Source organism: Candida parapsilosis, contig 005809, assembly GCF_000182765.1.
Source record: "Candida parapsilosis strain CDC317 annotated contig 005809".
In the NCBI taxonomy this organism is placed as follows: domain Eukaryota; kingdom Fungi; phylum Ascomycota; class Pichiomycetes; order Serinales; family Debaryomycetaceae; genus Lodderomyces; species Lodderomyces parapsilosis.
This window is the reverse complement of record NW_023503281.1, coordinates 2,849,016-2,874,538: the sequence shown is the minus strand read 5'-3', so window position 1 is coordinate 2,874,538 and position 25,523 is coordinate 2,849,016. Positions and strand designations below refer to the sequence as shown.

Sequence of the window (25,523 nt, the reverse complement as noted above, 5' to 3'; positions counted from 1 at the left end):
TTGTTTTGTTTATACAAGAATCGCATTTTCGCATCTAGCAGAACATAAGCAGAACATTTTATATTATTACACACAAAGCTTACATTTTTATCTCATATTTTAATCTAAGCCAAACTCAATCTTGACAGCTTTACCAAACTTTTGTAATCCGAAAACCAATTGATCCAACGGAACAGCAGCATAGGTTCCTCTAAAGAAAATATGTGTTTTTGCAGCTGGGTTTTGTGGCAAGTTTCTTTGTGGAGGAGTTGATTGACCTTGAGATTTGAACCACGAACCAGGAATCATCAATGTCCCCTGTTTGATACTCTGTTCATAGAGCAAACTTTCAATTTTCAATGGATCCTCACCCAATTCATGAAATTTAGGATGTTTGGATGCATCAATATTGACGGTGAAGAACATTCCTGCTACTGGTGGGACATAAGATGTAACTTCTTTTGGACAATATTCTTCCAATGCATCAATGGCGACATCTCTTTTATGAGTGTATTCTGCTCTCAAACCAATCAACCAGTCCAAATAACCCTTTTGCCCCCAACTTTGCAACAATGCGTTTGTCATTGATTGAGTTAAACCTGAAGGACATTGGATCGAAACCTCATGCAATCTGACATATCTTTCCAATAATTTCTCTTGTCCAACAATCCATCCTAATCTCAATCCTGGTGCCAAAACTTTGGAGAAAGAGTCCAATCTAATAACTCTACCTTCAGTATCCAATGAGATGAAAGATGGCACCAAAGCTTTGATAAACTCTTTATGTTCATGTACAGTTTTACCTTCTCTCGCCTTTTTGTCCTTAGTGTAAGTTTCCATTTGCAAAAAATAGTATGGCTCATCTTCGATAATAATGAAATCGTATTTACAGGCAATTTCGTAAATTTGTTTTCTTCTCTCAGCACTTAAGCTAGATCCAGTTGGATTTTGACCAGTTGAAATTGTGTACAACAACTTTGGCTTATTGCCAATCCAGTTGGATAACAAAGTTTCTAACCCGCTTGGAATGATACCATAATCATCCATAGGAACAGGAACAGTATTGATACCTTGACCATTGGCAGTTTCCAAAGCTGAGGAAAAGGAGTATTCCTCAACCAAGATTGAGTCTCCCCTAGCACAAAAGGTTCTCAATGTAGAGTCCCATGATTCGGTATTTCCAACCGATGCAACTAAATCCCAATCTTTGTAAGGAATCTTGTGGATCATTTCAGTGTGCTCTTTCAAAAAGGCAGTCAATTCTGGTTGACCTTCAGTGTAGCCATATTGTAAAGACCTAGCCAATTCAATTTCATTTGGTTTGTTTTGGTCAGCTTTCTTAAACACTTCAATAGTGGTTTTACTTTCCTCAGTCAATGGTGCGCCAATCCCATTCGGAAAAGATGGTGTGGGAATATCAGCACTTACTCTGTTGAATGGAAAATAATCAGACAATGGTAAACCACCACCCAAAAAGGTCATATTTGGCAACTTGTAATATTTGAAAGCATCTTTCAAAGGTGAATTTTGTCTTGATTTGGCTTCTGGGGATAACAAATGAGTCAAATCCTTAGCGTTTTGAGTACCGTCTTTAGTCATGTTGTTGTCTTAAATAAATTAGATGTTTGTAATAGTGCAGTAAGTGGTTGTACTTGCTGATACTGGATGAGCTAGTCCTTATAAAAGAAAAAGTTTCGTATCTTTATGACTAAATTTTTCGTATTTGAAATCGGAGAGTTTTTGACTCCACTAAAGAAAGAAAAAAAAGATTACCGCGCACTTTTAGCGCTTATTGCCTGAACCGGAGTTATCAAATTACTCCATTAATCAATAGTTTTGATTACCGTTTCCACAATTGATAAGGAAGGTCGTGGGTAAGTGTATGACTCAATAAGGGTAATAGTAGTTACTACGAATTTCGTATGTTCCTGACAATTTGCAATAAAGTTGCTATACAGCTTCTTTTGAAGATACGATATGTAAGTTCGCTGTAACTTACCAGTTCGGATGCTCCACGCGGTTTTAGTCGGCTATAGACGCTAGACCAAGAATCCCATACTGGATGAGCAGCATTGATTATTCACCAAGACACAAAGCATTTGTGACACTTCATCAGTGCTGTTTTGATCTCGTTGATGCTACTGAATTGGGAAAGTGTACCACACCAGTGTGAAGTGACGATACTGCACACTCATCAATACGTTCAGTATTACCACTCCATCAGTAACATTTGCTCGTATGAGTTATCAAGTTACATAAAGAGAACAAAATGCTACTAACACCTGCTTTCAAGCGCTTTGGTAAATTACTTCCTTTGTGTGGAAATGCGTCTCTTCCTTTGTCGCGTCTTGTTTTTGCAACACCAAATATCACTTTTTTTTTTTATTCGCAATGATTGTGAAACCACTCGTCATTGCATCAACTTTTTCATCTTACAACTCTACCTTATTGAATGCAAATCACAAAAAAGAGATTCTTTCTACCGAAGGAAGAAAAGCAACAAGAAGTTAAAACAGAACCAGGTACGCATGAAGATAGTTTATTTGTACAAGATGAAGACGAGGAGGAAGATAAGAAGGCGAACATAAAACAGACCCAAGATTCATCTCTTGCAAACTCAACTATATCGCTTGAGAAATTTACCAAGGACCTCCAAGCAATAGTAGGTCAAATCTCACCCATTATACTACATTACCTATACGACAAATACTCATCCCACTCCTCGAGTGTCAAGCATGCCACTCATGAATTATTCACAAACCCTCCTGACATCGATGAGTTGCAACGTGATGGTACAACGCGTTTGGAGCTGCCACTATGCTCATCTCCAACAAGTAGCATATCATCCATACGTTCACAGAAGCACCTGCTGGCAAAGAGCTCTTCCACCCACTCATCCTCGCCATTAAAGCGAATAAACGATAATCTTGAGTTTGGACAGTTTCGCAAACGTCACCATTCAGAGAAGAATGAAGCTGATGTTCTAGTTGAAGCCGATTCGTGGCACAGGTATGTTGGTACATTGGATGTTCAAGCGTGGGCGACGAGGCCAACCATGAAGCCGCTCAAATATAAAGACGAACTCGTGGTTAAAAGATTAGTACCAAGAAATTCAACAGCTCAAAAAAGCTCCATCATAAGATTATGTTTAAATGAAAGGGAAATAGGTAGATTGCCAGAAGATTTGACAAGGATTTTCAGTCCCTTGATTGATCAAAATATTGCCGATTTTGAAGTTATTGTACTAGAGACAACAAAACGTCGATTATCAACTGGAGATTCATTTTTTGTTCAAATAGTGGTTTATCTCAAAAGTACCGGGTTTGTGAAAAATATCGATTTGGCAATGGAACAACCAGGATTGAAAAAAGGTCTTAATTTTAATTTTGCAACTGAAAGTGAGGGTGAGGCATCAATGAGATTACGACAAGCGGGTGTGTCAAGCTTGTTTGAAAGGCTCAGGCTCAAGCCACTAAAGTTGAACAACGATAACAGAGAAGATGACTTAAGCTCTTCTCAACCGATGGAAATTACTGGCTCAGAAGTTGAGGAAGTTGCCGATGAAGTCAACTTTGATCAATTAAGACAATTTTATCAAGCAAATAACCAGTCCAAGCTATTGGAGAGTTTGCCGGAGACTACGGAACCACCAAAGGAAAACTTTAACCTATCGTTGAGAGAATATCAAAAACATGGACTTTCATGGATGTTGGCTAGGGAGAAAGAAGTTGATGTTTTAGAACAATGCATGGGTGAGGATAAGTTGTCGCTAGAGACTAGGAAAAATATAGAAGAAGCAGGTACAATGAACCCCCTTTGGAGAAAATACAGGTGGCCTAGTGAAGATAACACGATGCAAACTCGGGTCGGGTCTACGCAATTGTCTACTCAAAATCAAGATAACTACTTTTACGCAAATTTATACAATGGTGAATTGTCATTGGAGAAACCGATAATCAAAACCAGTTTACAAGGAGGAATTCTTGCTGATGAAATGGGATTGGGGAAAACTATTGCTACTTTGGCATTGGTCAACTCTGTTCCCTACGATAATGCACACAACTTACAAGAGAATCGATATGCTTCGAAAACAACTTTGATTGTTGTTCCAATGTCATTGCTTACTCAATGGAAGGAGGAGTTTGAAAAAGCCAACAATAACGTTAGACACACCTGTCGTTTGTACTATGGAGATGAAACTGAATCTGATTTATCATCGTCATTATGCAACATCAAGCCAGATTCAAAAATCCCCATAGTTGTAATCACCACTTATGGGACCATATTAAACGAGTATACAAGAATCTCCAAAAATCGAACTGCAAAGGGTGAACTCCCCAAATTGGGTCTTTACTCGGTCAAGTTTTTCCGCATCATTCTTGACGAAGGACACAATATTCGTAACCGAAATACCAAAACTGCAAAATCGGTTTATGAACTACAACTGAATCGGAAATGGGTTCTTACTGGTACACCCATTGTCAATCGATTAGACGATTTGTATTCATTGGCGAAATTCTTGGAACTAGATCCTTGGAATAATTTCTCTTACTGGAAAACATTTGTTACCTTACCATTTGAACAAAAGAAGATTTCACAAACATTGGATGTGATAAAATCGATCTTGGAACCGATTTTCCTAAGGAGAACCAAGAATCAGAAAAAAAACGGTAAACCATTAGTTGAACTTCCTGAAAAAGAAGTCGTTATTGAAGAAATCAAGTTTAATGACCAAGAGGCTAAACTTTACAATTGGTTCAAATCAAGAGCATTTGAATCGTTTACGGAGGGGGTGAAAACTGGGCAATTGATGCGTCAATACACACAAATTCTAACTCACATTTTACGATTGAGACAAGTTTGTTGTCATGTTGATTTGATTGGTGGTGCTCATGAAATGGATGATGATGTGATTGATTTAGAAGTTGATGAGGAAATGAAGACATTTTTGAAGACCATAAAGGATCAAAGTGGTGGCAAGTTTGCTAATGATACCGAAGTGAAGCAAATCATTTACAAATTGTACGATTGTGTTAAACCCGAGAATGAATGTTCAATATGTACAACATCACCAATTCCCATGAATGAACTCACCATTACTCCATGCGGACACACTTTTTGCTATTCTTGTATCTTGGAGCATTTGGATTTCCAACTGGATTTAAAACGTGATAAACAATGTCCAAATTGTCGTGAACCAATATCGAAATACAAGTTGTTTCGAATTCGCAATCAAAAAACCACCGGTAATGAAATTCGATTCCATACACAAGATCGAACCCATGATCAAAGTTATGACTTTCAAATTTATTTACATGATCCCAACAGAACCAGTTCCAAAATACAAGCGCTTGTGAAACATTTAAAACTGATTCAATGCAATGAACCAAATCTGAAAGTTATTGTTTTTTCTCAATTTGCTTCATATTTGGACATATTGGAAGTGGAATTAAACCTAACCAGTGATGATTTTATTGTTTACAAATTCGATGGTCGATTAAACATGAATGGTCGTGGGAAATTACTCAATCTGTTTAATGCACCATTAACTAATGGTAAAATTGCCATTTTGTTGTTGAGTTTGAAAGCTGGAGGTGTTGGGTTAAACTTGACCACGGCTTCAAGAGCATTCATGATGGACCCATGGTGGAGTCCCAGTATCGAAGATCAAGCAATTGATCGAATCCATCGAATTGGCCAAAATGAAACTGTGAAAGTAGTTCGATTTATCATGGAGAATAGCATTGAAACGAAAATGCTCAAGATTCAGGAACGTAAAAAGCAAATTGGTGAAGCTGTGGGAGTTGAAGAAGAAGAGAGACGAAAAAGAAGGATTGAAGAGATTCAAATACTTTTCGAAGAGTAATAAGACATACAACGTTGTGCATAGTTTTAAACATTAACCTGTATATAAAAGTGGACACTGTTGTTGACAAAGTTTTTCTTTCTTCATGGAGCGATAGGCTCAGTTTCTCTCTTTAACCACTTGTAAGTGATACTATTCTTGTCCAAGCTATCACTCAATTCCCTCCAAATTGTAGAATGATACTTGTTAATCCATCTAATTTCCTTTTCAGTCAACATGCAAGGATCAATCAATTTTTTGCAAAATGGAACTCTAGTTACAGTCTCAAATTCCAAAAACTTTTTTCCGGCAAACGTATACTTGCTTGGCCTGATGTACATGACATTTTCGATACGAATTCCATACTCGCCTTCTTTATAAAAACCAGGTTCATTTGAAATCAAATTGCCCAGTTGCAATTGGTTTGCAGCGGCGTTTGGTCTTGGACCAATACCTATTGGACCCTCATGAACATTGAGATATGCACCAATGCCATGAGATGTTCCATGACCGTAGTCTAACCCATAATCCCAAAGAAACTGCCTTGCTACTGAGTCAATTAGATTTCCAGTTGTTCCTTCAGGGAATTTCAACGTTGATAAAGCAATGTTTCCCTTCAACACCAAGGTATAGTTTCTTATTTCCTCTCTAGATGGGGTGGTGAAGTGAACAGTTCTGGTGGTGTCGGTTGTACCTTCCAAAAACTGCGAACCTGAATCATTGAGATATATCTTGTCTGGGTTAATCACAGAGCATCCTCCTTTCACAGGTGCATAATGTATTACTGCACCATTGGCTCCAGTAGCACTAATAGTTTCAAAAGACAATCCAACAAAGTTATCCTCCTTTTGTCTAAATTCAGTCAATTTTTCATCAGCAGTAATTTCATCAATTAATTCTCCCTTTTCTACGACTTCATGTTCTAACCAAGCAAGAAATTTAATCAATGCTCTACCATCTTTCAAATGGGCAATTTGTGCTCCTTTCAATTCAGTTTCATTCTTGATTGACTTTTGTAATTCAACTGGTGATAATCCTTCAGTGAATGAACACTGCAAGCTTCGTACAACCTCCCAATTTGCATTATTTGGTACAAATAGTTTCTTGTTGTCAACTGCAAACTCCTTTGAAAGTGAGCTTAGCGATGTGTAAAACTGTTCATAAGGTTCAACTGTAACGCCAACCTTTCCCAAATTTTCGATGATGTTTGAAGATAGCCTATTCTCCCCTACGAATAGCTTTAATTGAGTCTTTGTGAGTATGGCAAAACCGTAAAATACTGGGTTATATGGAATATCCAGTCCACGCAAATTCAACAACCAAGCAATTTCATCCAATCCGGTAACTACCAAACCATCAACGTCATCTTTAATTACCTGGTCTCTTATCTCCTTTATCTTATCACTTGCCTCTTTACCGGTAAAAGTCAGATCCAAATGTTTTATTTCCCCAAGCGTTGATGGAGGCAAAGTCTCAAATTCCTCCCAAATCTTGTTTACTAAGTTATCGGTCACTGGTGTAATTTCAATCTGGGCCTTTGGTGTCTTTTCCAACTGCTTATCAACAATGCCTTTGAACTTTTGATACTGTTTGTAACTCCACAATTTAGGATCAATACCGATTTTCACTTTAGACCCACTATCCAAGCTCAACTGAGATGCTTGTTGTGCCGTCCATTCCTCCCAAGTAGGTTCACCTTTGGCTCCTTGTTTCAACAAGATCCAATTAAAGTCCAACTCATCAAGTGCTTGAGTGAAATAACGACCATCAGTTGATAATGCTGCACTACCTTGAGTAAAGTCATCGCCCCCAACACTATTCAAATCTCTAGTGATAGTGGCAATACCTGCACTACCACTGAAACCACTAATAAAGCTTCTTTTTTGGTCATAAGCAGAAGTGTATTCGGATTGATGTTGATCTTCACTGGGGACAATATAGATACCTAAATCTTGTTTCTTCATTTCTTGTCTCAATCTTTCCAATCTTTGAGTAGTGTTGACCTCTTTAGTTTCAGGCAAGCACAAAGATGGATCTAAAGTAAAGACAGAACCCTTTCTCGATTGTTGTCCATCTTTGATACTGCCACTGCTGTTGAGTCTATTGAGATTAATTCTTTTAGCAAATGACACAGACTTTTTATTAGTCCTTGATAACAAACCTGGTGAACAGGTACAGTTCGCGCACTGTGCTCTAGCTACTCTTGACATCGTTAAAAATACCCTCTGCTTCTCTTATGTGGGATGAATGATCGTAAAGAAAGAAGTGTGCAATTCTTTTTGCTGGATATTATTAACTTGTTGTTACTGTAGGAGTTAATTTAAATTTTTCTGTCTGTCTGTCTGTTTGTCTACTGCTTACTGCTCTGTGCTTATATGCAGTATACGTCATGCTACTTAGAAACAACAAAAACTGCTGATGCCGAAAGATAAGGAGACATTAATAAGTACGACATTTTTTTTTTTCAATAACTGAAGACAAAAAAATACGACATAAGCGAGCCACATAGAACTATGGCATTACTCTTTTTTTCTTTTTCTTTACATAATCAAACCAAAAATACACGACTTATTCTCAAACTGCTCATAACACGCACTTTGAAACCACCTTCCTTATCCGGAAGTCAATATTTTTTTTGCATTTTTCATCTTTGTCATAAAAACAATAAAAGCACATCTTTTTCAGTTTGGCAACCAGCATCAATCAAATACAATTTTCCAAATTATAGAGCCAGATGATCACTCCGTTGGACTTGAATGATGTCATTAAGGTAAGTTTGTAAACATTACATTGCCTTTTATTGTATAATCAACTAACAAGTTCACTAGGATATAGAGCTTCTTTACACTTCTCAAGATGCTGAGCAGATACACTTTATTCAGGATAAACTACAAACTTACCAGAAAAGTGAGCATGGCGATGAACTAGGACTACAACTACTACAACATCCACATTCTACAGTTAAGTACTTTGGTGCATTGACAATTACAGTGTACCTCAATACATTTGGTTGTAACAATTATGAGCAAACTTTTCAACAAATTCTGCTTGTCATTAAGGAATTGACCAATGAAAACTTTTACTCAAACTTGTTTATAATAAAGAAGCTATCGAGCTGCTTGTCATTGATCTACATACAGAATTATCAACATTTCGACCCTATTCTTGCATTTACAAAGTTGTTGAACCCTGATACCACATTAATCACCAACTTTATCACCAATTTGCAAGAACCAAAACAATTGGAACTTCTCCTATACTTTTTATCAACAATAGCCGAGGAAGTACAAAAAATTCCATCTTTGGTAGCAGAGTTGCACTCAACCATACACACTACTATTTTCAATCATTTACAAATTGTGCTTGATTATCTACTGCAGCAATATTCTCTGCTACCAGAAGAATTCAAACTTCTCCTTCTTGAATGTTTGAATTCATGGGTGGTTTACGCATCAACGGCAGAGGCTCGTTCAGAAGTTAGGTACGCCGATGACTTGGGTATGTTTGTCAATTTACTTTTAAAACAATTGGACACCACTTTTGATATTGATAAAATGGAACTCTATAACAAGACATTTTCCGTTTTAACCGAGATTGTTGATCACATTTCGCGAGCAATGAATCCATTTAAAGCTACGTTGATGGATATCTTCTTTGGCGGAAACAAGTTTGGAATGCAAATGCTAAATACCATATTTGCAGACCAAGAATTGATGGAAACTTATCGATTGGAAATAGACAACTACATCAACTTGATAATTAGCTACCTTGAACTCAACATCATTCAACTTACGAGAAACATTTCACACGACGATACCGCAAGAATCATACAAACGGTCATTTCTTTGACAAATGCCCCTGGCCAACCAATAGCAGAAGAGAATATCAGTTTTCAATTGATATCATTTTGGGATGAATTTGCTAACACTTTGATTGATGATGCCGATGTGTTGAAGGAATCATTTCCAACACTTTTGGCCGACAACAAGCGAAGAAGTCACGAAATTTTGATGGAAGTGGCTGTATCCTATTTTAAAAAGATTCAAAGAAACTCAGATAATGTGTCGCAAGAGTTTACACGCTACCGCGTTCTAGTGTCCGACTTGTTCATTGTACTTTACTCTATCTTGGGCGTACCAATATATGCAACGTTGTGCAATACTGTGGGGACAGATTTAACTCAAAGTGAAGCAGCATTGTATTTACTTCATAAAATTACCGTTGACATTCAATTTTTCGATGATGAGGGGGATGACGAAAACTCAAGCACTTATCCGTTGATACTTGAAATTGCAAAAGTGTTCGAAAAGAATGTACTAGCATTAGTGGAGAACCACATTGGTAACGAATACTTCACTACAAGCTTACTCAATTTCATTTCAGTTTTGCCATTCTTTTTTAAATCCAAAACTGGGAGCCAGTATCTTGCCCCTAGTTTTGATTTTCTATTTCGAGTCATAACAACTCATAAAAAGGGGAACTTGCCACTAATAGCGTCGCGTACAGTTTTCCGCATTTGTCAAGATGCCGAGGAGAATCTCATTCCTTTCTTACCACAATTGGAGTTGGTATTGGTTGAAATGTTGCAAAACCCAGCAATTGACAATGTTATTCGGGAAAGAATCACCAATTCATACATTTCCATAGTTCGGTCAAGGAAAATTGCATCAGAATTGGGTGAAAAAATATTTGCAATTTTGCAAGTGATTGATCAACAGAGGGGTAAAATAAATGATGAATCTTTAGAGGATTATGCAATCAGTTTAGTTGCATGTATTGACGAAATTGGAAAAGCTTGTGCATATCCTGAAGAAATTGACGAATATTTAAATGAAGATCAGCTACAACAAGTCAAGGCATATTGGAATGAAGATCCTTCACAAATTAGAAGTTTGATATTGCAACAATTGAGAGCGTTTTCACTTGACTCGCCATTGTTGGCTGAAAAGACGATTGTGACTGAAAAATGTTGTAGCATACTCAAAAGTGGATTTAATGAACCCATTGTGGGACCATTTACATTTGACTTGGACTTGATTTTTCAGTACATCCTTGCCAAGTTACAAGTTTCAACTCCACATTCAATTGATTATTTGCATCAATTGATTGTAAGTGTGGTGTTAACCCACGCAAGGGACATAAATGAAAAGCGATTTGAAAATGTATTGATCCTGGCTTTTGTTGACATTCGATCTACTATTGAATCTGATGAAGATTTGATCAAGTCGTCGTTAGATGCATTTGCTGCTATAGTCGACACTAAACCGAAATTGATATTGTATACCCCTGTTTTGGAAGGATTTGTGTTTCCCTTTGCCTTGAATGCATTTGCCAAACAAGAAGTCCCAATTATTCGATCAACAATCAAATTTTGGAATGCATTAATCACAACAAAGAAAGGTGTCCAACAAGACCAAGAAGTGGTGAGGCATTGGATGACAGCAGAACAAAATGGTGTCAGTTTGGGTTTCCAGTTGACTAATCAGTTGATGAATGCATTCATGGCTTCACCAAGATCAAGTTTAGATTATTACTATCCTTTGTTTAGATACCTCATCAATAAGTATCCATTAGAGATTAAAAAATGGCTTTTGTGCATAGTTGACAACACACCCATGGGTAAAGACAAGTTGGATCATGATACCAAACGTCAATTTGTCAATAAATTGATGCTTACACGAGGCCAACGAATGGCACATAACGTACTCAAAGATTTTTGGTTAGCCAGCTGGGGGTTGAGTTTGTAGAGGACAGAGATAGATTCTTTTGTAGAAAGTGCAATCTTTTTAGTTGATGAGAGTAGAGTAACGCGGGAGACTTACACAATGATGATGGGAATTATAACAATTAACAAATTTATAATAATTAACGACGCCTTACAAAGTAAACAATGACAGAGGTTACCGTTATATCAACGAACAAATTCTGTTCAAAAATTTCAGAAAACCCAAAAGGCAATGATTCGCCACTAAGGAAGGAGCCCAATACTGTGTACTATTCTTCTGAGGAAAAACGACAGTAATCTAGATGTGATCGAGAGATGTTGAATCAACATTATCAGTCCATAACTTGTTATTGTGTGGCATGCGACACTCCGGAAAAAAGACTGATTCAGAACATTCCAAAAACAGCATTCTCTGAATTTCAAGAATGGTCAACCCCTCTTTGAAACTAGAGGCTATCCTAATACTTTGAATTTAAAATCAATCTCCAAACAAAGTCACAATGGGGAAATGAGAACAAAACACACATCCGATGACGGCTAACAACCACCACTCATCAAATGCGCAATGATTTTCATCCACGTTTGAATCTTCCATCCTCAAAACAATATCAAATCAGTTTTTGATAGTTTCGAAATAGAAAATAAGTCGATCCTCAATGAGCCAAAAGGCCAAAGCCTTTAAACTATACGACCAGAGAATCAAAAAAGTCTACCGACATTTTATTCCAAAACACATTCACGATATTGTGGATACATGTCTGACCTAAGCAAGACCAAGATTGTCAAAAAAAGTGAGTTTTTCATTTTCCATTTTTTTGGAGTTCAATTGGAAATTCTTCGCCCATTTACATGTGCGCAAAACAAATCAATCTATTCTGAATACATTTTTATGTACTTTAGCGCAAAGCGTCAATTGCCAAATTGTGCAAGTTTGCATCAATGAAGTATGATAGTGCCCGTATGATTTTTGGATAGCAAGGTTTCTGAGAAAGTTCGTAGAGACAGTTGCACATTACTTACAAATATGTAAACACTCTTGATAGCAAAATCAAAACGATTATAGTCGGATGTTTGGTGAGAGTAGACAGAATGTGAGAGGCTTACATAATGATGGAATTACCATCCTAAATTTAATACAATACATTTGTGATACTAATCATCAAAATGTGTGTCAGTGTGCAATATACTGATCTAAACCCCCGACGAAGCGAATTGTCGAAATAACAAGTAAAGACATTACTAATTGGTTTTCAAACATCCGAGAAGTAATCAAAACTAATCACGAAGTAAACAAATAACCCAAGGGCGAGGGGGAAAGCGCGGGTAAAAGGACAGCGAAGACGTACTTGCTAGAAAGCACTGCCTCATACATCAAACACGCCTCGATTTCTTTTCGGAATCCCCAAATTGACCATTATATCCACCCCTCAGAAAATATATCAAACACAATGAATAATCCATTTAATATTTTCGCAGAAGCAGATAGGTATAAGTTTTCAAGTGTTTTGGTTTAACAGTTTTCGTACAACGACATACAGCCATAACGGGACGAACTAGATATGACGACAGATCATTGCTCAGAACGAAAGAAAGAATAGAAAATTGGGGAATTGTCCTCTCCTTTTTATAGCTCTTTTTTTTTTAATCTCCTTGACAAAAGTAACATATAACACAAAATTGAAAAATGCAAAAAAAAAAGAAATGGGTTGTGGAGACGCGTACTCTATTTGTTGCAGCATTTGTTTGGCATGATTCTTGGTTCATACTCAGCCATGACACTTGTTGACTGATTGTACAAAGTCTAGTTATTGGCATCTGGGGCGAGTTTTACTTTTCAAATCAAACCATTCATTTCAATTTGGTGAGCTTTGTAACGCAAACAATTTTGTAGCTGGGGTTCACACAATCTACACCACTACCTTAACGCTGAATCTGTCCAATCCAAAAGCAATACACAACTTATTAATAATGATTATACTAAAGAAACACAAACACTAAATACTACACTCATACAAACTACACGCTACACACACACAACTAGAGCCATTTTTATCCCAATAACGCATCCAATTCCGAACACAAGAACTCACACTCGGTATTATAATCAATATCACTCAACCCAACACATTGATACCTCAACTTCAATTGATCATTAAACGTATCCTGTTTAACTCTAAGTCTGAAATTATACTCTTTGAAATAAGCTCTTGATATATATTCAGCAACAGCGTGTGATTCATTTGGCAAAGACAATTTCATCAATTCATTGGCATCTATGCCCAATAATTTCTTGGCTTGTTCATCAAACAATGTTGTCCACAATTGTCCCGTGGCATCAGTAATTGATATATAGAGAATATACCGATACGTTGGTTCATCGTAGGATAAATCACATCTTTCACATCTCCATTTATCATTAACTTCAACTAGTTTTTTGTTACAGGGTAAACCGGGTTTAGAAGAATCAGTATTGTTGGAAACAATGTTTGTGCAAGCTGGGTATGCAAAGTTTTCCGGTTTGGTGAATGAAAAACACGCCTTGACAGTGAAATAGCCCAGTTGTTGTTGTTGATCACCACCATCTATATTGTTGTTGGTTTCTTCTTCAACTTGAGCAATGGTTTTACGATTGGCTAATCTATCCAATGAAGATGAAGCGTTCGTTTCCGTCTTCATTGATTTGAAATTCTCCTTAACACCAACGTTATCAAACCATCCTTTCAATTGATAACTTTCTGGTGTTCCTGGGTTGGGAACAATTGATCCAGCTTGAGTTAAACTCAATGATCTACCATTGAAATCAGATACTTTACAGCCTTTGAATGCAATCACGGTACCTTCTTCAACACTAAAATCAACTGCAGTATTGTTCCAAAGACCAACATCAACAGCAAAACCAGTCTCATCAACAATTGTGATATCCCTTCTATCAAAAGCTTTACCGGTGGATTTGGCAGTAATTTGGAATGGTGGATTAACAACTTTTAGAGCTCCCAACACGTCAACAATGGCATTTGGTTCCAAATTTTGAATCTTGTCCAATTTAACAAAATTGAAATTCAATTTAGGCACATCTGATTCATCAAAACATTCAGTAATTTCAGTATCCTTTTCCAATGTTAACTCGTATGGATGGGTTAAATTGTTAAACTTCTTTCTGGCAGCACCAACTTTGGCCTTGGAGATGTAGTAAACTTTACCTTCTTCAAGTAAATTGTAAGCTCTCTCAGCAGATTCATTGAATGCAGACGCCTTGATTTCATCTGATTCATCCAAAAAGTTGATACTAAACACTTTACCTTCACCTTTAGCATTGGACCATGATCTGAGTTCACCCTTGTATGAGACTCTTGCCTTGATAGTCCAAGTGTTTTGGTATGGAGATATAGTTTCAATAGGAGAAATTCTTGCTGGCGCTGGCTGACCTACTCCCTTCAGTGGAGGATACTGTTGCTTGGTTGCAGTAGCTGTTGTTGTTGACGATGCTGGTGCTGCACCAATACTAGAGGCGGTAGATTGTGCCACAGGTGGAGTATTGGTGGTACTTGGAATTTGTTCCTTTTCATCAACTGAATTTTGCTTTTTCGTCACAGTCAATGCTGCTTCTTCTGGATGTTCAGCGAAATAAGTATCAATATTAATCAATGGCGTCGTGGGCTTCTCACCGGTTGGCGTCAAAATCTCAACATCTTCAATAATTAAAAAGTGTTTAGCAGTAGCCAATGTACGGAAAGCATTCACCTGAATAGTACAGTACCTGCTCCAGTTGTTATTTTCCAAATATGGTGTACATTTCTCTTCAATGATTCCTTGCGTTGAGTAAACGCCATCAGACAATAAAATACGATATTTCTTCAGATTATTCATGGTGTTTACCGATTTCAAGTTGGTGACTTGGAAAACCAAGGGACATTTAACTTTGTCATGGCCGTCTTTTGAAAAAGCCTGTTTCAAAGCACCAGTAGATAATGGAAACGATGTCATGTTCTGATTTCGTAGTTGAGCTGAAAGGTGGGTATATATTGGTGAATAACGCGTTCTCCTTGTTTTTTTTCTCTTTTGTTTTGAAGATTTTTTCCCCCCAATTTTGTGACCGCGTATCATTCGAGAGAATTGTATAGAAGACAAAGAAGAAGAAGAAGAAGAAGAAGAGATAGGTACTGAAAAGGCTACTGATTTATGATATTTCGATTCTTTCCAGTCATTTAAATTCTCCCCCATTAGTGTCCTGTACCACTTTTCTATAACTTTGGTTGTATAGGAACAGCATTAAACAACTCATCTTTATCATTAACTCTAACAGCTCCACTCTTCAATAATGCCTTGGTCAAATCATCAATCAAATCATCAACATTTTCAATCCCAATACACAATCTGATTAGATCCTCAGGAAACTCTCTTTCTTCTCTAGTTTTCGCATCTATAGAAGCATGTGACATTTTGCATGGCATGGAAATCAACGAGTTTACACATCCAAATGATACAGCAATGCCGAAAATATCGGTACTTTCAACAATCTTTTCACTAAGTTTGATAGATCCTGTTTCAAATGATAATACGGCACCGTATCCAGAACACATGGAGTTGTGCAATTCATATTGTGGATGCGTTTTCAAACCCGGATACCTAACTTTAAACCCAACAGTTTCTAAAAACTTGGCAATCTTGATACAATTATCTTGTTGTCTTTCAACTCTAATGGCTAGTGTCTTTAAACCCCGGCTCAAAAGCCAACAATCAAATGGTGACAATCCACAACCAGTCGAGTTTATTACATAGTATAATCTTTCCGCCAATGCTGCGGATCTAGTGGCTAAGACACCGGCCATAATATCATGATGACCATTGAGGTATTTTGTAGCTGATTCATAGTGTATATCTACCCCCAAGTCCAAGGGAGTCATGAAAACTGGTGACATCATAGTATTGTCAAATACAACAATTACATCAGGATTGACATTATGTGCATGTTCAGTTATCGATTTTACATCCACCACTTTAATCAATGGGTTTGTAGGTGATTCCAAAAAGATCATCTTTGTGTTTGTGGTTATTTTGGATTTAATCAATTCTGTATTTGTTGTATCATAATGATGCACAATCAAGTCTCCCTTTTTATTCAAATATGTCAACAATCTATGAGTTCCTCCATACAAGTCGTCACCAGCAATAACTTCATCACCAGGATTTAAAAGTCTCGTAATAACATCAAGACATCCCATACCTGATGAGACGGCAAATGCATGTTTTGCCTTCATGATTTTGGCAATGTGGTTTTGCAAATGGGTTCTTGTAGGATTACCTGATCTAGTGTAATCATATTCACCCATATTAGAAAGTGAAGGTTGTTTAAAAGTAGCTGATTGATATAATGGTGGAACCGATGCATTGTGTTGATCGTTCGACTTGGCGAGAACCAATTCGGTCTCAAGACTATAACTCTGTTTAGGTGCCATTAGGTGTTGAATATGTGTATGTGATAGTTTATTAGCTCTGTGTTTCGGACCTTTTAGTTATGTTTTCTTGTGTTGTACGAACTCTTGACTTCTTCTTGGGTTGCAATATCAAATGGAAAAAGATAATGTAAAATTATGACTGAAAAAACAATTTCTTTTCTTTTTTTTCCGCAGTTAACCTCAAACGCTATTGCATCATCAAATATAAAGAGTCACGTGCATTCTCTACCTCCCTATATAAAGTTACATACTATCAATTGAAGAGCAGTTCACTTGTTACTCTCCAAGAGTGCTTGTCTCTACAAACTTGCTTGCTAAATCCACCTTCATTAATCTATCAAATATATATAATGTCATTAAATCGATGACTCTCTTCATTTAATACCCGATATTTTTCACAAATCAGATCTAGTAAACTTCCTTATATCATTTGGTTCTTTACCCAACAATACTTTTTGACCACTGAAAGGTTCACATGAATGTCTTTTACCAGTTTCAGGTCCAATTTGACTCAATTCTTCACCATTTTCCAATTTCTTCAAAAGATCAACCACACCACCTGGTGACAAATCTTCATGATAATCATCATTGATGGCAATCATTGGTGCATTAACACAAGCACCCAAACATTCAACTTCTTGTAAAGTAAATAATCCATTGGCAGTGGTTTGACCTGGTTTGATTTGAAGATAATCCTTTATGGCATCCATTATTCCATCACTACCACATAATTGACATGGTGTAGTGGTGCATACTTGGACATTGTATTTACCCATTGGGTGTCTATTGTACATGGTGTAGAAAGTAGCCACCTCGTAGACTCTCATTGGTGGCATATCGAGTAATTTTGCAACATAATTCATAACTGCTATAGAAGTGAAACCCAATTGACGTTGGCCAAGATCTAAAAGGGGCATTGTTGCTCCCTTTTTGTACTGTGGTGGGTATTTGGCAATGATTTCATCAGCTCTTTTTTTATTTTCAGATGTAAATTCAAATGGTATATTGGTATTGTCTTCTTTGGTTTCTCTGTGAACTGAAATAATGGATGAGTATCTTTTGGACGTGTTGAGTACAGTCGATACTGAAGATTTACTTATGAAACGTGACAACATTGTACTGTGTGTATATGGCCAATGATGGTGATGATGATAATGATTAGGGAGTAAGTAAAAAGTAAGTGACGCTGATTAAAGTCTTGAGTGGGTTTGGTTTGATGCAAATGGATGTATGACTGGTTCTTCAAAGCGGTTCTTATAGGTTAAGTTACTGCTTCAACAGGTGATGTACTCTTGTAATGTCTATAGTTCCGGTATTCTTTGAAGAGAGAATAAAAAAAAAAAAAATTTGTTTGTGCTATGGAGGTGTATGTTGTGTTGCGTAGTAATAAAATTTTACATTTGTTTGATTGGTTAGGGTACTATATGCAGTACAATTATTTGTCACGTGTTACATTTTTTATTTTTATATTTATAAGTGCTACCATGTTCATTATTTTTGCAATCACACCTAGTTCAGACCTCACTCAATACATATATGCATAATATACATATGCCCTCACAGTAGATATAATACATGAATCATTCAATAGCTCTGATCACCCTTTTATTACAACTATCAAATCATGTGACCCCCCTTATTTTTCTCTCTTTTTCCATATGTTTCTTGCTCAATTATTATTTTATGTATCTATTCTACCACAGCATCATCATCATCCCTTCCCTTGTCTCGTTCCTTTTCCACTTTTTTTTTTTTGCGGGGAAGAGATAGTCACGTATAACAACAACACTACTCAAAAATAACTGCAGTATATATAACACCTAGAACGTCATCCTTTGCCACTGAATCTTCCCTCCCTCTTCTTCTTCTTCTTCTCATCAAATCGCAATTATAGAAAATGCCTATAGTTTCAAAACAGCACAAAGAGTTTCACACTGATACTGACCCATTTTGGTTGGAAGACAATTTCCTGACTGATGAGTCAATGCCGCATTATGACCCCAATGCAAAAGAAGAAGGACAGAAAAATTCAGCTCAATCAATGTCCAATATGGATATGAATATGAATTTAGATATGGATAAAAAAGTTGATGAGATGAAGGAGTTCACTACTGGTGTGCAAAATTCACTACACGAAGCAATGAAGGAGAATGATTCCAAAAGTGAGTCCTTGGAACACCAGCATCAACAACAACATGAGGAGCCAGTTGATGACCTCCTCAACTTTTTGGGGTAAAGGCACCTCGTTGCATGTTGTTGCTAATGACGACGGTGTTGATGGTGCTATCGATGATGAGCGAAATATTGCACATGAAAGAGTGGAATCATTTTGGGGAATGTTTTTATGGTGAAGCAGGACTTTACCAAAAAGAGAGGATGTTGATTCAAACGTATATAGGTTTATAACGAATATAAAACATTTAATTTGCTCTACGAACATAAGCATACTCTGTGACAGTAACCACTAATTGAGTAGCACTGGCTTACCCTTTATGTAAAGCGAAAGAGATTTCCTGTGTTTGGCTAAGTAAATTGAACACGGGTTCAGTTCTTTGTTCATCTTCAGTTAATGAAATCAATGTGGTTTGAACTTTCCTTAAGCCAGGAATGACGTCCATATATGCCGGTGCAATTTCAGGCATCATCGTTAGATTTGACCTACAGTTGGAACTCATTTTCCTTTATACTCTCTAGCTCCGAACTTGTCACCTGAGTAGTCTTTGCAACGGCTATAGTGGTTTCCAAATCTGCTAGGTAAACTTCAGTATACGTGTTCATAGGTTTTGGTGCATCTTGTGTAGCAACTGGTAACTCATACCCATTCAACACTTCAATAATTGCTTCGACTTGCTCACCCACAGGTTTGTATTTGGCAAGATGCATTTGATGATTATCGTACTTCCAAACCATACACCATTGCTTAAGCAATAAACCAGGTAATGTACCAGCATCAGCATTTATGCCAATATATACAGAATATCGTGGAATAGCAACATAAGTGACTCCATCAACTACTTTTTCATCTTGAATCAAATCAGTCAACTTGATGTTAGACTGTAATCCTTGAACATCAAGTGCTATTAATCTACCCTCAAAACTATCAATGTTGAAATAAATGTGACCTTCATCGTTATCTTCAAGTCTATCAGTTCCAATTGCAGCTAGCAAAGTAACCTATACCAGTGTTGGAGGCATAAATACATCAGCACTAATATCAATTGTAAATGCACAAAGTTGTTTGGAAACAACCGTATCTCCCAACTTAAGTTGGTTAACAGTTATCATTGGTACGTAAAAATCTTCAATTGTTCCCAGTCTTGGCAATAATGGTATTCTTGTAAATAGCTCTTCATATACCCCTGCATGTAAACCACCAAAGATAATCGACGGAGGTGCATTGGGTTGACCATTGATGGCAAACAATATTCTCTTAATCTTGCCTTGCTCCTTCAACAAATAAGTGAAATTATTATAAATTGGTCTGACAAATTCAGTTCTAGTATAACCAGTCCCAATATGCCATTTTCAGCATCAAACTTCTCCAGTAAAACACCAACGTCAGCCAATCCAAAAGTCTTATTTTGTAAAATTAATCCATTCAGTGGTGATGCCACTATGTCTTTAGTTTCGGCCATTTCAAATAAATCAATAGAACCATATAATCCAGTGAATTCATTTGTGATGTTGATGAATGATGTTGATTTTTCGTGATTGAAGTCTGATTGAAATACGATCAAATCAGATGAACCAGTGTCAATGAGAATTTGATGTAATTCTTGTGGTGGAGTTCCAAGAAAGAAATCTTGAATATAATAGAGTTCATTTGCCTCTCTACGATCGAACTTGTAACTGGTTGGATCTGATGACACAAGTGCAAACAATAAAAGTTTCAATATGTTGAATTTTTGTAGTTGATATGATGAAAATCAATGCTGTTGAAATGTTTGTCGCTATGGACAGATTTAAATAGAAGGCTTGTTTCAGTCAATATTTGGAGATGATAAGCTCTTACCTACGCCAAAGCTCAACTTATTCAGCATTTTAGACATGTTAGTGTATCTCTCTTCCCTTTTTTGCACCCATTTTCGATCAACAGACTCAATGAAAATATGTTTCGCAAAAACTTCCCAATTGAAGTACCACAATGAAATTCAAATTCGAAAGTTTTGATTAACAACAACCAAAATCAGGTTTTGAAACAATAAATCTTTAAGGGTTGCGTGAACAGTTACCACTTAGTTTCATTGAATCATCGGGACAGGGTGAACTTTGTGATTTAATAAACAACCAAAATCAACAACTCTTCACTAGGTACATCTCGCAGTTTTAAATGTCCGGTAGGTTTCTTAAAAATCTGCTCCATCATGGGCACACGAAAAGCATGCTGAACTCAAAGACGAAGCAATAAAGCGTCTCCCTTCCCCTGCTTAGTATTCTTCCGATATATGTGTGTTCATTCAACTTGGTGGGATACCTCAATGTTGCAATGACTGGGTCCGCCTCAGTAAGGGAGCTACCATTTATTTTTGTCAACTATAGCAACAATATGCAGGATTGTCAGTTTTCAAGGAAACAATAATGAGAAAAACCTCACATCAAGAGGTCAAGCAGAACTGTGTTAAAGCGACACGTATCTCAAACTTCCTTCATATACATCAGCTACCACGACTAAATTCAGCATTGAACCCTTTGTTATAAAAAGTGATTTAGCTCGATACCAGTGGTGAAAGGCAATATTACTCCAATACTTTTACATCATTGAAGCATTACACCCTGCCAATGAACAACAACTTTTCAAAACATTCACGCGGTAGCCTACAGTCATACGAGACTCCAAAGTCGCCTTCGAGATCAACCCGAAACGTGGATCCATTAAGACCAAATGACCCATTGTTATCTTCATCACCGTCGAGACGAAGAAATCAAAATACAATTTTTAGTGACCGATATATACCGAATCGTATGGGCGTGGATTTACAAGCTGCATTCAGTTTAACAAATGAAGAAGTACTACCGGATATAAGAAGTAACAGGAATGCCGATAATGAGATTGAGATTAGAAAGGAAGAGGAGGCGAATAGAACTTTTGCAACTGTTTTGAAGGCAGAATTGTTTGGAGATAATGTGCCGATGGCAACAGCAGACTTGACAGGCAGTGTTGCATCATCAAATGGGAACAATAACAGAGCGAAAGCATCTAATCTGCGACCCGGCAGTACTGGTGCCAGCTCCAGCATATCAACTGCTGGCACACCACCAAGATCATCTAGCTCATTACCCCATCTACCGATGTCTGCCACATCATCAGCAAGGCAGCCAGGAAATACCAGCTCAATATCCACTTACGATTCAGATGATGTGTTGTCCACCCCACGTCGTAAAACTAATTTATTCACGTATCAGTCCCCAAAAAAGTCAAGACCAGTGTCGCGAGATTTACAACAAGAACTATATTCTCTATCACCAGTTCGTCAAGAGTCGCAAAAGTTTCTTTTATCACCACAAAAGAAAGCTCGTGCTATTGCAAAAGTGCCCTATCGTGTGCTTGATGCACCCGAGCTTTCCGATGACTTTTATTTGAATTTGGTTGATTGGGGACAACAAGATGTATTGGCGGTTGGATTGGGCGATAGTGTATACTTGTGGGATGGATCAACGCAATCAGTTGACCGATTGTGTAACTTGTCAAACAAGGATAAAGTGACAAGCTTAAACTGGATTGGTACTGGTACCCATCTAGCAATTGGAACTTCAAAAGGTTTGGTTGAAATCTGGGATGCAACTAAAATCAAGTGTATTAGGACAATGACGGGCCATTCTTTACGGGTGAGCTCTTTAGCATGGAATGAGCACATTTTATCAAGTGGGTCAAGAGATAGAACTATTTTAAACCGTGATGTTCGAATTGAAGACCATTTTGTCAACAAGTTTGAGAGTCACAAGCAGGAGATTTGTGGGTTGAAATGGAATGTTGATGAAAACAAATTGGCAAGTGGTGGCAATGATAACAATTTGTTTGTGTGGGATGGACTAAATCCCAAACCCTTGTATCAATTTACCGAACACACTGCTGCTGTCAAAGCCATTGCTTGGTCGCCACACCAAAGAGGAATTTTGGCTTCCGGTGGTGGAACTGCAGACAAGACCATCAAGACTTGGAATACTTTGACAGGAAACATGATTCACAATGTTGATACCGGCTCACAAGTTTGTAACTTGATTTGGTCAAAGAACTCGAATGAGCTTGTATCGACTCATGGGTACTCCAGAAACCAAATCATTGTTTGGAAATATCCATCGATGCAGCAAATTGCTCAGTTAACAGGTCATACTTATCGTGTCTTGTATTTATCACTATCACCTGATGGGGAAACAATTGTTACTGGTGCTGGTGATGAAACATTACGATTTTGGAATGTTTTTGAAAAGAACAAGAATAACGATTCGCCTTCGTCTGTGTTGTTGGGTGCCTTTCTGCAAATACGTTAACAAGTACCTATTGTTTTAGCTTTTTTTACATTCAAGTCATATTTTTACATAGTGTTATTTATAGAAAGACTTTGCATCGAGTAGTGGATGTTGCTTGTTGACGTCAAATTTAGTGGCATTTACCCATTCTTGTAATTTGTCACTGGCTAAAACAACCTTACCATTAGGCTCTTGAGTTAAAACTCCCATGTGTTCCAAAGTGTACAACACATCTTCCTTTCTATAGCCTGTAGCCGTGGACAATTCTTCAAGAGTGAAGTTTCTCGATCGTGTTTGTATCAATTGCTTTGCCAAATTTTTCGACCAATAGTTTAAGTAACTCACCTTGCCAAACGGCGATAAAGGTATTTCAGGCCCACTGGTTGCTTGCGATAGTCGCGCTAGGGTATACAGAAACTCAATGAGCATAGCACCAATGTGTCTTCGTTGGAACGGAGGAAACACACAAATGCATGCCAAATTTGTGGTCGGATCATACGCAATCATTTCTTTTGAGAAAAACCCCATCGGTATATAATCTCTTTCGCCATCTTTGCAATAAAATACATAAAAATTGAAATGATCAATGTTGAAATACACTGATTTATCATCAAGAAACAATTTTCCAAATAAACACAAATTTTGGCAAAATAAGGGGTCTTGGTAACCTTTGACTTCTCGAATTATGTGATTTTTCTTGCGATCATAATACACCATCGTTCCAACATCTGGATTTTCTCTATGGAAGCGGCAAATTTCCCAATGCTCTAGCATCTCATTCTCGTTGACTGAGTACTTGAAACAATACTCACATACAAATAAATGATCAATAAAGCATTCCTCAGACGAATATGACTTTTGTCGTTTCCGAGACATTGGATCTGCAGCAATCATGTTGGAGTACTCATACCCCAACATATTCGGTACTCCCTCGTAAGGGTTGAAATAAGCCGGGTTACCATACCAAGGCTCAAACTCATATTTTCCAAATGTAACTTTTCCTATATTCGGCTTCTCTAGTCGTCCATAATACGATGTAGCCTTTGAAGACGCAGCTTGTCGATTCTGTTCTTGAGTTATGGGTGAAATGGTCAACAGCATTCAATGCGTGTTAGTCAAATTGGGTAAGGAATACCTGTCACCTGAGGAGTGGGTGGTAGGTTGGGTAGGCTTGCAAGAAAAATTTAGGAAAATCAGGATGCGCTATATATTTTATCACGACGCGTAATGCTCTGCTAATCAACAAGAGTTCCACAACAACAATCTCCACAAAGATGCCACCAAAGGGATGGAAAAAGAATGCTGATCCAAGTGAGCAGCCTTTCAGGGACACGGACCCTGTTTTGATTGACGACATATTGTTTCCTCGTTCAACTATTCTGAAATTGGCGAGATCAATCACCTTGGATGAAGACAACCAAAACAATATGACATTAGCAAAAGACTCCCTATTAGCCTTGCAAAGGTCCGCTACTGTGTTTGTAAGCTATATGTTATTCCATTCAAAACAAGTGTCAAAAGCTAATGGTAGAAAGACTGTAACTGCTCAAGATATTATGGCAGCTTTGGAACGAGCTGAATTTGCTGGATTTCTTCCGGAAGTGAAACAGAGATTGGCAGAGTTTGAATCAATGGCAAAGGCAAAGAAACAAAAGAAATTGGAAGAAAAGAGTGCAGGAAAAGAAGAACAAGAAGAAGGGGAAAGTGAAAATGTGACAAAGAAACCGAGATTGGACACTGCCGATGGTGATTCGCTGAAACCTGCTGCAAGCGACACCGAAGACGAAGGTGACGATGACGATGTTGTTGACGATGGCAACGATGTTGAGGTTGACACTGAAGATGTGGAGATTCGTGAGGAGCTGAGTGATGAAATCGAAGATGGACTGGATGAGGACGAGAGTGCTGCAGCTAACCCTATATCTGAGCTAGACAAGGACGAGCGGGAATTGCGTGGCGAAGAAGCTGACGACGATAGACAAAGTGAAGGAGAAGACGAAGATGAAGACGATGAAGACGCAGATTAACGAAATTGCATACTAGTCTACAG

The 25,523-nt window shown here is 37.5% G+C and overlaps 11 protein-coding genes and 1 pseudogene across 12 annotated transcripts; 5 read left to right on the top strand and 7 right to left on the bottom strand. All coding sequences in view use genetic code 12, as the record gives it.

Annotated features, from left to right (window-relative positions):
• Nucleotides 1-99: 99 nt before the first annotated feature.
• Nucleotides 100-1,578, bottom strand: ARO8 (bifunctional 2-aminoadipate transaminase/aromatic-amino-acid:2-oxoglutarate transaminase; the record flags this gene model as incomplete). The annotated part of the gene is made up of 1 exon (XM_036810319.1): nt 100-1,578. One exon carries the CDS (start codon nt 1,576-1,578, stop codon nt 100-102), a length of 1,479 nt encoding a protein of 492 aa, XP_036666868.1.
• An 853-nt stretch (nt 1,579-2,431) lies between these two features.
• On the top strand, nt 2,432-5,845 carry CPAR2_213440 (DNA helicase; the record flags this gene model as incomplete). The annotated part of the gene is made up of 1 exon (XM_036810318.1): nt 2,432-5,845. One exon carries the CDS (start codon nt 2,432-2,434, stop codon nt 5,843-5,845), a length of 3,414 nt encoding a protein of 1,137 aa, XP_036666867.1.
• Nucleotides 5,846-5,928: 83 nt separating this feature from the next.
• On the bottom strand, nt 5,929-8,034 carry CPAR2_213430 (aminopeptidase P; the record flags this gene model as incomplete). The annotated part of the gene is made up of 1 exon (XM_036810317.1): nt 5,929-8,034. The coding sequence occupies one exon, from the start codon at nt 8,032-8,034 to the stop codon at nt 5,929-5,931; it is 2,106 nt and encodes a 701-aa protein (XP_036666866.1).
• Nucleotides 8,035-8,558: 524 nt separating this feature from the next.
• On the top strand, nt 8,559-11,571 carry PDR6 (Pdr6p; the record flags this gene model as incomplete). The annotated part of the gene is made up of 2 exons (XM_036810316.1): nt 8,559-8,594; nt 8,653-11,571. The coding sequence occupies 2 exons, from the start codon at nt 8,559-8,561 to the stop codon at nt 11,569-11,571; spliced, it is 2,955 nt and encodes a 984-aa protein (XP_036666865.1).
• Nucleotides 11,572-13,598: 2,027 nt separating this feature from the next.
• On the bottom strand, nt 13,599-15,533 carry RFA1 (replication factor A subunit protein; the record flags this gene model as incomplete). Its single annotated transcript, XM_036810315.1, has 1 exon — nt 13,599-15,533. The coding sequence occupies one exon, from the start codon at nt 15,531-15,533 to the stop codon at nt 13,599-13,601; it is 1,935 nt and encodes a 644-aa protein (XP_036666864.1).
• Nucleotides 15,534-15,790: 257 nt separating this feature from the next.
• On the bottom strand, nt 15,791-17,005 carry CPAR2_213400 (cystathionine beta-lyase; the record flags this gene model as incomplete). The annotated part of the gene is made up of 1 exon (XM_036810314.1): nt 15,791-17,005. One exon carries the CDS (start codon nt 17,003-17,005, stop codon nt 15,791-15,793), a length of 1,215 nt encoding a protein of 404 aa, XP_036666863.1.
• A 395-nt stretch (nt 17,006-17,400) lies between these two features.
• Nucleotides 17,401-18,120, bottom strand: CPAR2_213390 (uncharacterized protein; the record flags this gene model as incomplete). The annotated part of the gene is made up of 1 exon (XM_036810313.1): nt 17,401-18,120. One exon carries the CDS (start codon nt 18,118-18,120, stop codon nt 17,401-17,403), a length of 720 nt encoding a protein of 239 aa, XP_036666862.1.
• A 782-nt stretch (nt 18,121-18,902) lies between these two features.
• CPAR2_213380 (uncharacterized protein) lies at nt 18,903-19,241 on the top strand (the record flags this gene model as incomplete). Its single annotated transcript, XM_036810311.1, has 1 exon — nt 18,903-19,241. One exon carries the CDS (start codon nt 18,903-18,905, stop codon nt 19,239-19,241), a length of 339 nt encoding a protein of 112 aa, XP_036666861.1.
• Nucleotides 19,242-19,663: 422 nt separating this feature from the next.
• CPAR2_213370 lies at nt 19,664-20,865 on the bottom strand (annotated as a pseudogene; the record flags this gene model as incomplete). The annotated part of the gene is made up of 1 exon: nt 19,664-20,865. A coding segment is annotated over one exon (1,202 nt).
• A 919-nt stretch (nt 20,866-21,784) lies between these two features.
• On the top strand, nt 21,785-23,494 carry CDH1 (Cdh1p; the record flags this gene model as incomplete). Its single annotated transcript, XM_036810310.1, has 1 exon — nt 21,785-23,494. The coding sequence occupies one exon, from the start codon at nt 21,785-21,787 to the stop codon at nt 23,492-23,494; it is 1,710 nt and encodes a 569-aa protein (XP_036666860.1).
• Nucleotides 23,495-23,548: 54 nt separating this feature from the next.
• Nucleotides 23,549-24,574, bottom strand: SAS2 (Sas2p; the record flags this gene model as incomplete). Its single annotated transcript, XM_036810309.1, has 1 exon — nt 23,549-24,574. The coding sequence occupies one exon, from the start codon at nt 24,572-24,574 to the stop codon at nt 23,549-23,551; it is 1,026 nt and encodes a 341-aa protein (XP_036666859.1).
• Nucleotides 24,575-24,747: 173 nt separating this feature from the next.
• Nucleotides 24,748-25,500, top strand: DPB4 (DNA polymerase epsilon noncatalytic subunit; the record flags this gene model as incomplete). The annotated part of the gene is made up of 1 exon (XM_036810308.1): nt 24,748-25,500. The coding sequence occupies one exon, from the start codon at nt 24,748-24,750 to the stop codon at nt 25,498-25,500; it is 753 nt and encodes a 250-aa protein (XP_036666858.1).
• Between the last annotated feature and the right edge of the window lie 23 nt (nt 25,501-25,523).